The sequence below is a fragment of the Sinocyclocheilus rhinocerous genome, unplaced genomic scaffold, assembly GCF_001515625.1.
Source record: "Sinocyclocheilus rhinocerous isolate Xijiao unplaced genomic scaffold, SAMN03320098_v1.1 scaffold184, whole genome shotgun sequence".
Classification (NCBI taxonomy): Eukaryota; Metazoa; Chordata; class Actinopteri; order Cypriniformes; family Cyprinidae; genus Sinocyclocheilus; species Sinocyclocheilus rhinocerous.
Window position 1 is genome coordinate 830,236 of NW_015659717.1, and position 11,705 is coordinate 841,940.

The 11,705-nt window shown below is 38.2% G+C and overlaps 1 protein-coding gene across 2 annotated transcripts in view; it reads right to left on the reverse strand.

Annotated features, from left to right (window-relative positions):
- Window positions 1-3,690: 3,690 nt before the first annotated feature.
- The window catches only part of eef1a2 (eukaryotic translation elongation factor 1 alpha 2), an 11,681-nt gene continuing 3,666 nt past the window's right edge, over window positions 3,691-11,705 (reverse strand). The window contains exons 2-9 of one of the 2 annotated variants that reach the window (XM_016533004.1): window positions 10,728-10,922; window positions 7,873-8,052; window positions 7,452-7,748; window positions 7,173-7,323; window positions 6,777-7,033; window positions 6,451-6,685; window positions 5,325-5,418; window positions 3,691-4,229 (exon numbers count right to left, since the gene is read on the reverse strand). In XM_016533004.1, coding sequence (XP_016388490.1) covers window positions 4,196-4,229; window positions 5,325-5,418; window positions 6,451-6,685; window positions 6,777-7,033; window positions 7,173-7,323; window positions 7,452-7,748; window positions 7,873-8,052; window positions 10,728-10,871 — 1,392 coding nt within the window. In that variant the 5' untranslated portion in view covers window positions 10,872-10,922 and the 3' untranslated portion in view covers window positions 3,691-4,195. Of the gene's footprint in view, window positions 4,230-5,180; window positions 5,419-6,450; window positions 6,686-6,776; window positions 7,034-7,172; window positions 7,324-7,451; window positions 7,749-7,872; window positions 8,053-10,727; window positions 10,923-11,705 lie in introns of those variants that run through there. The other variant, XM_016533003.1, reaches the window with a different exon arrangement.

Sequence of the window (11,705 nt, forward strand, 5' to 3'; positions counted from 1 at the left end):
CGGTGAATCAGAGGTAAAAAACGATATAAATACTGTTTGGTTTCTTGCACAGACGATCGTTTTGTGTCTTTACACATCAGTGTATCGTCACGAGCCGCAGGGTTTAATTTGGTTTTGTTTGTGTATTTTTTTTTTTTTACTCAAAGCCGTGATTCCTATTCACCTCCATTATAAGTCTGACAGACTGCAACGGTTTGTGTTAAAAATCTTCGTTTGTGTTCTACTGAAGAAACAAAGTCACCTACATCTTGGATGCCCTGGGGGTAAGCAGATAAACATCAAATTTTCATTTTTGGGTGAATTATCCCTTTAAGCGGTAGCAGTAAACACTAGAGTTTCTCTGGTATTGTCCACATATTTACCGAGCAGAAATCTCTTGTTATAGGTTCCAGTTCTCTATGGCCTCCCCGAGGACTGAGTATGTCCACAAAAGAGAAGGATTCCTTAGGTCAACAAGGTCTCTCTGCTCTCCACAGCCAATTACTTCCTGTAAATGTCAGTGCAAAGTAGAAGACCACTGGATACTGATAAGGCCACATGCACTGTTTTCAAATTCCCACACTGTAAATACATAAAAACACACCTGAGTCTTACTTCTACTTATTATGTTAACTTTGGTATTACAAGTCAAAATTTTGTAGAAATGTTGTTTTTAGTTCACGCCTTAAACTCTGGATGTACAGCATATTCTATCTCCATGCATTCCTGCATATTACCCTGTGGCTATGTTCATAGTATGAATTTAATATTTCCATATAGAGTTGGCAGTATGTAGACTGTACTGTACAATTTCTCCATGTATACTCATATGACCTATGAATACACTGGCTCAATTTAGAATGGCATACTAGCACCATACTACTCGTAATATTTCTTGTATAGAAAACAGAGTAGTATCAATGTTGTTACTGTTTACTAAACTGTAAAATAGAATTCCACAGAAAAACAGATAATGTCCTGGCAGAAAATCATTACTTTTTTCCCCGTTAATTTTACGGACATTTCCTTTAACCCTAAAACGCAATGCAATGCAAGTGTAATTCAAAATATAGGTAAAACATAAGTAAAAATAAGAAAAGAAAAAAGAAAATTCCTTCATATTAACATAACAAAGTACATTGCGCCTTATCTTTACAGACTTTTCTTAGAGTGCAAATGTAGCACGGAGTACACGCTTTGTTCAATTAAGTGTATTTTTAGGATAAGTATTTTAGGATTCACCATGTACTAACTGCGAATCAGAAAATATAGGAGCGGCTCTCTAGAGATGGGTAATCACTGGAAACTCACAAACAAGTATTATGGTAAGTATAGTACTTTTAATTAAATTTTTCCCCAAATGTATGCAATAGGCCTTTTTAAAGAAAATAATATAGAGAATAAACAAACAATGTAAATTAACAGATAAACACCAAATTTCAATATTAAATTGAAATGAAAATTAAACTGGCTTTGAGTACTCAATTAAATCTTTGGTGGTATACTCTTAGTTACCCACACAATGAATTAAACTCTTATTTTCAGGTATGCAACCCACATTCACTGTACAAAAAATATAAATATTCCTTAAAGAATCCTCTTTTGGAATTAAATCACAGTTCAGTTCAAATCTGTCCAAAACCGTTCTGATTTCAGATAAAGTTCAGATTCTCAATCACTTATCTCAACTCCAACGATGTAACAGTAATTCACTGTCCACAGTGTATCCAGAAATCCTTTCCTCTTGAATAGAAAAGCGAAAGTTTCAGTTCTTGTAAATCTTCCTAACTTTTGTCCTCTTCTTCCTTCAGATTCAAGCTGGGTGGCTCGCCATCAAAGAAACATCCAAAGCAATCCACGTACAAAACCTGACCTATTAAAATAAGCCAGTGATTCAATAAAACAATCATATTACATGGTTTTCAACCCAAAAAACTAATACTTTCAGATAAGTATTTATCTTACATTACGATAAACTTTCTGTTTACCAGAATTTAACAATAACATTTGCATGAATGAATAAAATTACTAAAACTAATAACTGAAATGAAAAAAAATTTAAATCAGTAAAAATAAAAACTAAAGCTAATAAAAATTACAGACGTACAGAACAAAATTAATTCAACTAAATTAATTCAACTTAAAAAAATTCAACTATAAAATAACGGCTAATTAAAAAAATATAATGTATATAAATAATACTAAACAGATCCATCTAATAATACTAAAAAGATCTGTCACATCCGGATCTTTTCTTATCAGCCCTAAAAATACTGTCTTGCTAGGCAGCTCAGTAGTTTTTGAAACAGAGCTTATGTACCGTGTTGTAGGCAGTAAGTTAGTATTCCAGTCGATCCCTTTGACTGTTTTCGTGGACTCAACAGGGGTATGATTCATGTCCCTACGTTGAAAGGCTGGACAAAAGGCCTGACGATTTAATTTATCACACCAAACACAACACCCCAACCCCACGGCCCTTCTGCGGGCATTTCTTCTCACCCACCGTAATTATTTCACTTATCATTTCAAAAGACTGCTTCTGGCCTCCATCGCCATTCATACCCCAACAGGGAAAGAGCCGACCACCATTAACTGCTGTGATTCAGCCTCCGATTCATTTAAAACTCCATTTAAAAAGCAGTGAGTGGAATTCTGAAGAACCGATAGTGACAAGAAAAGACTGCGGCTCTCTAGGACCGAACTTGCCTACCCCTGACCCAGACCAAGGTCACATTTTATGACTTAAAAGTATATATTCAACTGAGCCTTCTAGAGCAAGGCATGTGATTCAGATTTCTAGAACACAATAATAATCAGATTAATATGATGTTTGGGGTCAGTACGATTTTTTTTTATTAATACATTTACTCAACATAGACAAACTGATTATAGTAGTGATTGTTACGTTGTTACAAAAAAATCTATTTCAAATAAATGCTGTTGTAACTCCCTTCAACATTACTGATAATGTTTTTGAGCACCAAATCAACATATTATAATTATCTTTTAAGTATCATGTGCCACTGAAAACTGGAGGAATTATGCTGAAAATTCAGCTTTGTATCACAGGAATAAACTACATTAGACAATTTATTCCAATAGAAAGCAGTTGTTTTACATTGTAAAAATATTTCACAATATTATGTTTTTACTGTATTTTTATCATTTTCAAATTAATGCAGCCTTGGTGAGAATAAGAGGCTTTCAAAAGCAAACAAACAAACCAAAAATCGAACGTACTCCAAACGTTTGAACCGTGTAAGGACCCAAAAGCGAAGATCTAAAGATTAATATTTACAGTATAAATATTTATCTTTCAAAGTTAATATTCTGTCATCACTTGGCTTCTTCTAGTTTATTTGACAGATGTTTTTACATTCTCTCTCCATTACTAGAGCCTCAAGTTCATTAAAACACTGCACCTATATAAACTGCCACTTATCTCAGTCCATCCCGGAACTCTGTTTGCATCCTTCATCTGACGACCTGTTTCCGCTGTAGTCATGCCCAGAGGACACAGTAAAGCTCAGAATCTAATCTTAGCTCAAGGCTCTTCATTGCAGACAGCAACCAGACCTGCCTGTCTCTTCCATATCTCTCTTATGCATTAAATATCCATGTGAACTAATGAACTTTTGAAACTAATGTCTGATTACATTTTCTTCTCCTCAGAGACAACAAAAACACATTTAATTTATAAACTCATGTACTTGGGCAATATTTTATTTATTCATCACAGGTTTCAGCTGCAAGGATCTGAAAAGAGATAAATGGTGCTTTGGATCAATTAGCCTTCCATCAATGCTCAGTTATAAACTATACAAAACCTCAGCATTTTATTTCCTTTGGACATAATCACTATTATTCTGGTCAAAGAGCAGTTTTCCACTTGGTTTGTTTTCAACTGCACACCACACACACACACACACACACACTACTCAGCAATACCAGCTACATTCATTTAATAGATGCCGTGCATATATCAAGACAGACATCCATGCAACATGTGTGCCGATCTTTAAAAGTGAACATACAGTGCAACCAGTCAAAATGTAATAATGTCAGTCTTTCATTATTTCCTTCAGTCCATCAGGCTCCAGTTGGTTCGAGTGTATATTTCAAGCACACAGGGGGAACAGACTGAGCATGCCCAGATGAGAGGGGCATGTAAGCTGGGTCGGGGCCTGAGGTGACAAGGTAACTTGGAGATTCAGATTCATTTGCCAGATTTTTGAGCTTTCTGGGCAGATTTGGTCACTTTCCCGCTGCCCCAAACACAACACCCCAACCCCACGGCCCTTCTGCGGGCATTTCTACTCACTCACCGTAATTATTTCACTTATCATTTCAAAAGACTGCTTCTGGCCTCCATCGCCATTCATACCCCAACAGGGAAAGAGCCGACCACCATTAACTGCTGTGATTCAGCCTCCGATTCATTTAAAACTCCATTTAAAAAGCAGTGAGTGGAATTCTGAAGAACCGATAGTGACAAGAAAAAAAGAGAAAGCTTTTCAATGCACAAAACTCTTTCATTAAAACCGTTCTGCTGCACTGTGTGCAGACCCTAACCAGAATGCACTTCTCCTGTAAAGACCACCATTTTAAAGATTATCTTTGCTTATTAAAAGCCTTTAAGTGCCTTGCATTGCTCAATAAAAGTGAAATAATAAAGAAAAAAAAACATGTGGGTTCAATGGCTTGTGAACTCTGTGCATGCATGAAGTAACCTTAGATTTCAATAAACAGTTTTGAGAACCCAAACATTATAAACTGAGAAAAACTGTTTTTTCTCGGAGTTTCAGCACTTTGGACTTTTGATTTAAGCTAGAAGTCAAGAGACAAACATTATCTTTGTAAAAAAAAGAGAGAGCGAGATCCGACCAAAAGCTCACTAGTCACCTTCAGGGAAATACACTAGTGACATCTTGTGGCTATACTGATTCATGCCTAGACCAATACCAGACCCTACAACGGGAGCCTAAAGCTCTGACCTAGCTCTCTCAAAGTCTAAAGACAATTTAAGACCCCAAAATTTAGATCCAAGGACCGGACTATCAATTTTAATGAAATTATTCATAAAATATGGAGAAAACTTTTTATTTTACATTGGTTTTAAGACTCATAGTCGATAATGATCCCTTCACCCAGACCAGGGGTAGGCAAGTTCGGTCCTAGAGAGCCGCAGTCCTGCGTTGGTTCGAGTGTATATTTCAAGCACACAGGGGGAACAGACTGAGCATGCCCAGATGAGAGGGGCATGTAAGCTGGGTCGGGGCCTGAGGTGACAAGGTAACTTGGAGATTCAGATTCATTTGCCAGATTTTTGAGCTTTCTGGGCAGATTTGGTCACTTTCCCGCTGCCGCCGATCTTCTTGTCCACGCTTTTGATGACACCGACTGCAACAGTCTGTCTCATATCTCTGACAGCAAAACGTCCTGGGAAAACACAGAAACACACACATTTCTTTTAACATGAAAATTGCTTCATAAAAACCTAGTGTGTTTGTGTAACCTGACTAAAGACTTAAACTCAACCACAAGTCATCTGTCAGAACTGTGCCTAACAAAAACAAGACTTTCTTTGTGAACACTGGTTTTAATGGAGATTTTAGGGGGGAAAATAATGAGAACAAGATGCAATAAAAATTATATGTCGCAGTGAAACAGCGGGTCAAAAGACATGAGAGAATGTATAATGAAACAGGCCTAATCATCAGTTTTATTGGAGTTGCAGCATCTGAGGAAATGTAATCCAGAGAGAGAAACGTGAAAATCATGAACTCATGTTTTCAAAAGGATGATGTGGAGTCTCACATCACTGATGAGTCAGGATCGACTGCAGTGAATCTCATTAATCATGAGACCAGCAGTGAGTTGTGATAAAAATATCAAGGAACTAATTAGCAGAGCCTTGCACAAGGTTTTATTATATCTTATATTGATGTGTGGGTTTGACATACAAATTGTTGAGTGATTTTTTTTTTCGATGTTAAAATTATTTCTACTATCCTTTTTAATGTTTTTTATGTGGCTGTAAGATGCCTTCAAGTTAATTTCTATGAATATTTTCCACCCTATCTATGTTACCATTAATAAGCGGCCAAAAGAAATATTTGTATTGTTAGAAATGCTGAAAAAAATAATAAAATAAATAAATAAGCAATGCAAAACTAAACAAAAAAGGAAAACGATGAAAAACAAAACAAAAAAGAAAACAAAACAAAACATAAAAGCAAAGCAAATCAAAACATAAAATAAAGCAAACCCAAACAATAAGAAAAACTAAATTTAAAGCAAAACAAAACAAAACATAAAAGCAAGCAGAATAAAAAACTAAAGTAAATCAAAAAAAGAATCAAAACAAACCATAAAAGAAAACAAAAAGCCAAGTGAAACTAAACTTTAAAACAAAAAACGGCAAATTGATTCATAAGCCATTTCATGAAAGGTTAGGAAGTGAAAACATACCTAGTGGAGGGTACTGAGAGAAGCTCTCCACACACATTGGTTTTCCTGGGATCATGTCCACGATGGCGGCATCTCCAGACTTCAGGCTTTTGGGGTTGTCTTCCAGCTTCTTGCCTGAACGGCGATCGATCTTCTCCTTAAGCTCAGCAAACTTACAGGCAATGTGAGCTGTGTGGCAGTCTATGACAGGAGAGTAACCTGCGCTGATCTGTCCCGGGTGATTCAAAATGATGACCTGATAAAAAGAGAGAAAGAATAGAAATCCAGATAGAGATAAAGAAAGATATCGAGACAAACAAACAATTTGACAAAGACTGTTATCCCACCTGTGCTGTAAACCCTGATGCTTCCTGAGGCGGGTCTGACTTACTGTCCCCACAAACGTTACCTCTTCTTATGTCTTTTACAGACACATTCTTCACATTAAAGCCCACGTTGTCTCCCGGCATAGCTTCACTCAGAGACTCGTGATGCATCTCCACCGACTTCACTTCTGTAGTGATATTGACTGGGGCAAAGGTCACCACCATACTGGGCCGGAGGATGCCCGTCTCCACTCTGCCCACCGGCACGGTCCCTATACCTGAGGAGCAAGACATGGCATCTCTGAATAACCATGTTCTGTACACATAGTGATGTAGCAAAGCTTTCTGAACTCAAAATATAACGACAAGCTGATCTTAGAATGACATCATCCTATAAAATGTGTGGGTTAATCTCACCTCCAATCTTGTAGACGTCTTGTAGGGGCAGACGTAAGGGTTTGTCAGTGGGGCGTGCTGGAGGCATGATGGTATCGAGAGCTTCCAGTAGAGTCACGCCACTGGCATGCTGCTCCTTTCTGTCCAGCTTCCAGCCTTTAAACCACGGCATCTGCACAGCACAAATGAGATGATTTTATTAATCAAATCACTAGCATTCTGCCAACAGTTTAATTGGAAACTGCCAAACGGTATGAGGTCATTGCTGAAAACGAACACACACATGCCAAGGAGACTCACATTAGAAGACGGTTCCAGCATGTTGTCGCCGTGCCAACCTGAAATTGGGACGAAGGGCACCGAGGCGGGGCTATAACCGATCTTTTTGATGTAAGCGCTCACTTCTTTAACAATCTCATCATAGCGTTTCTCACTGTAGGATGGCTCCGTGGAGTCCATCTTGTTGACGGCTACAATCAGCTGCTTGACGCCCAGCGTGTAGGCCAGCAGGGCGTGTTCCCTTGTTTGCCCATTTTTAGAGATGCCCGCCTCAAATTCACCCACTCCAGCTGCCACAATTAGAACAGCACAATCCGCCTGGAAGAGAGAGCCACATTGTTTAAAGATACACATACTAATGTTTTGCATGGGTCACTCAATCTACAGGCTGGTAGGGAGCTTCTAACCAAGCATCGATAAGCCACTAATTCCTGTAAAATACCTGAGATGTCCCAGTGATCATGTTCTTGATGAAGTCTCTGTGTCCTGGAGCATCTATTATAGTTATGTAGTACTTGGTGGTCTCAAACTTCCAGAGTGAGATGTCTATGGTAATTCCTCTCTCCCTCTCGGCCTTCAGCTTGTCCAGAACCCAGGCATACTTAAAGGAACCTTTTCCCATCTGCCAAAACAAAAGTATGTGAGCATGCAGGGGGTAAACGCCTTCACTGAGGAAAAAATTGTTGTGTTGTGTGGACACACAAAAGCAATCATATTCAAAGATTATGACAGTACATATGTTATTTGAGCAAAAACCAACACCTATATTGTAATAACTTCTCAAACATTGATATTTTGCTTGGAATGTATAGTGGTGTTCCAGAGGTAGAATTCTGAATACCAGTATAAAGCTACTTTTTACCCAGGGTAATGAATCTCTGCTTTTGTAGGGTTAAAGGTGCTGTATGTAGGATTGACACCGAGTGGTTGAACTAGGTATTGCAGTCCAAATTCAAAATATTGGAGAGGGTTTTTTCACCTGGCCCCTCCTCCACAGACTTGACGCTTAAAAAATTATATCTCTATATTTTCTGGGTTTTTATCGATAATGATTGATAATCAGACAGTATTTTGCTGAGTGTGTTGCGCTTTAGGACTGTCATGGACAGCTGACTCTGTGTGGTGGTCAGTTCACAGCAGTGACAGAAATTAATCTTTTCCAGCAAGTTTAAAATGATTTTTACCCTTTAAGGGCATTTTTACCTTTGTAAAGCCATTTTTTTTTTAGAAGTGTGTCTTATATTTAATCAATAAAGTCAATTATAATAATAAGACATTTGGGGCAGTTACCAAACAAATAAAATCATTATCAACAAAATTAATGCAATGCAGAGGAAACACAGAAGCTGCATCTGAAGTGGCATTAGATGCATACACTGTTTAATGCAAGGCATGAATGCTCTAACCTGCAGTTACAAATGCATAAATAATGGTTTGATATTATAATCTTAAAACGTTGAATACTGATATTTGAAATTATTTAAAAATATATATAAAAAGGTACTTTAAATGTGAAATTAAAACCGCCAGTAGGTGGCAGCAAGTCACTGTTAAGCGAGTCATTGCGGTTGAACCGAATCATTTAAAGGGGTCATATGATGCGATTTCAATTTTTCCTTTCTCTTTGGAGTGTTACAAGCTCTTGGTGCATAAAGAAGATCTGTAAAGTTGCAAAGACTAAAGTCTCAAATATATTCTTTATAAAAGTTCAGAGTCAGCCACACCTACCTAAAACGGCTCGTTCGAAGTATAAAATCAATATCACATTTGTGATTTTTTGATGAAATAATATATATAAATTTTCTGCCCCCATATCTTGAATTTTGGGAGCATTCTAAATGCATTTTATTATACTGAATCACGCAGTAAAAGAACACACTCTTAATGAGCATTCAGTCTAGCTAGTGTTTAAGCACTCATAACTCCTCTCATAATCAATAAAGCTGTCCATACACGGTATGATAAATGAATCTCTAACTTACATCGTACCTACATCAGCACTTTGTTGTCTTTTACCAAGTTTCACAAATGGAAAGTTGTAGGTTCATATCCCACAGGGGTCCATACACTATGCCTCAGCTTTGTGACACTGAGTTAAATCACTTACCCCAGCTGACTGTCTTTGTAATAAGCCTCTTAACAGTTTGCACAGATGGAAGGTTATGGGTTCTTATCCCACAGGGGTCCACACACTATGCCTCAACATTGTTCCATTGAGTTAAATCACTTACCCCAGCTGACTGAGCTTATAATAAGTCTTATGACAAATTTCACAACTGGAATGTTATAGGTTCAAGTCCTAGAAGTGTCCGTATCTTGTGCCCTTGAGCAAGGCAGTTGCTCTAGACAACTCACGCTCTTATAAACTGTTTAACAGTTTTCACAATGATCCAACACAGTCCTGCTCGGATAAAGAAGCTTGTAGGTCAGGGATGGGCAACTGCGGTCCTGGAGCGCCACTGTCCTGAAGAGTTTAGTTTCACCCCTAATCAAACACACCTGCCTGTCATTTTCAAGGAATCCTGAAGACAAAAGTAAACATTTTCAGGTTTGTTCGATTAGGATTGGAACTAAACTCTGCAGGACAATGGCTGTCGAGGACTGGAGTTGCCCATCCCTGTTGTTGGTAAAAACCCCTGCTAAGACCGATAATATTCAGTGTCAAGCTTATCAATGTACCTAATATTTAGGAAACCTATAACACAAATCCAACAGGCTTCGTGGTGCACACAGAGTTTTACTACCCTTCATTTTGCTACTTGAAGAACAAGTTACCCTCAAAGACAGAGGTGAGGTGTCAGACCCACTGGGATTGCACCCATTTACTCAGGTCTCATTCTCGCAGTCTAATGTGCGTCAGGAAGACAGAAGTGCAGGGCCTGACTAATGGTTCTGCCTGCTCCAGAAATCCATTTATCTTTTCCTTTCATTTCCAACGGCGTCTTCCAAAGAGTAAATGTCTCAATGTAATTACACAGCAACTCTCCCTCTGCTCTCCAGTGAACGAAAGGAGAAGGCATAGTGTGATTCATGATGAGATTCTTACATAATTACCCTACACAGTAAGTGGGTTGGAGTTACCCATCATTCAGCACAGACCACAATTCTCACAAAGCATCAGGGATTTGGCTATGCCGATAAGGTCACTTAAATTTAAATGGAAGGTTCAACTCGACTCCTTTTTCATTTGATCAATGTTTATTACTTTACCAACTTAAAATTATTCAGAATCTGGCTTCTAACGTAGCCATTTCACTCCACTTGAACACCAAATTGTTTGAGATCCTGTTTGCCTACCTCAGCAGCCTCTTTTTCAAACTTCTCGATGGTTCTTTTATCAATTCCTCCACATTTATAGATGAGATGCCCAGTGGTGGTGGATTTCCCAGAATCAACATGGCCGATGACCACAATGTTGATGTGGATCTTCTCTTTCCCCATGATGGTACAGGACAGGAGGAAAGGATGGAAACGGATGGAGCTTTCTTCTGTCTACAGCCGTCGCAGACAAAGAACATTTGTACACATAGACAACATTTCATCTTAAGATCACAATTACATTTAGTCATTTAGCAGACGCTTTTATCCAAAGCGACTTACAAATGAGGACAATGGAGCAATCAAAATCAACAAAAGAGCAATGATATGCAAGTGCTATAACAAGTCTCAGTTAGCTTAAAGGCAGGGTATGGGATTTTTCAAAAACAACAAGCAGTAAATGAATGGAGTGCAAGTTTAAAAGTTTTTTTACAAGTTTTTTTTAAAGAATAGAATTAGAATAGAGAGTGCTAGATTTAAAGGGTCAAATAAAGATGGAAGAGATGTGTTTTTAGCCGATTCTTGAAGATGGATTGAGTTGGGCAGGTCATTCCACCAGGAGGGAACATTTAATTTAAAACTCTGTGAAAGTGATTTTGTGCTGCTTTGGGATGGCACAATAAAGCGACGTTCACTTGCAGAACGCAAGCTTCTAGAGGGCACATAAGTCTGAAGTAATGAATCTAGGTAAAGGGGTGCAGACTGCAGAGCCAGTGGTGGTTTTGTAGGCAAACATTAATGCCTTGAATTTTATGCGAGCAGCTATTGGTAGCCAGTGTAAACTGATAAACAGAGGTGTGACGTGCATTCTTTTCGGCTCATTAAAAATGTATCTTGCTGCCGCGTTCTGGATTAATTGTAAAGGTTTGATAGAACTGGCTGGAAGACCTGCCAAGAGAGCATTGCAATAGTCCAGCCTGGACAGAACAAGAGCTTGAACAAGGAGTTGTGAAGCAT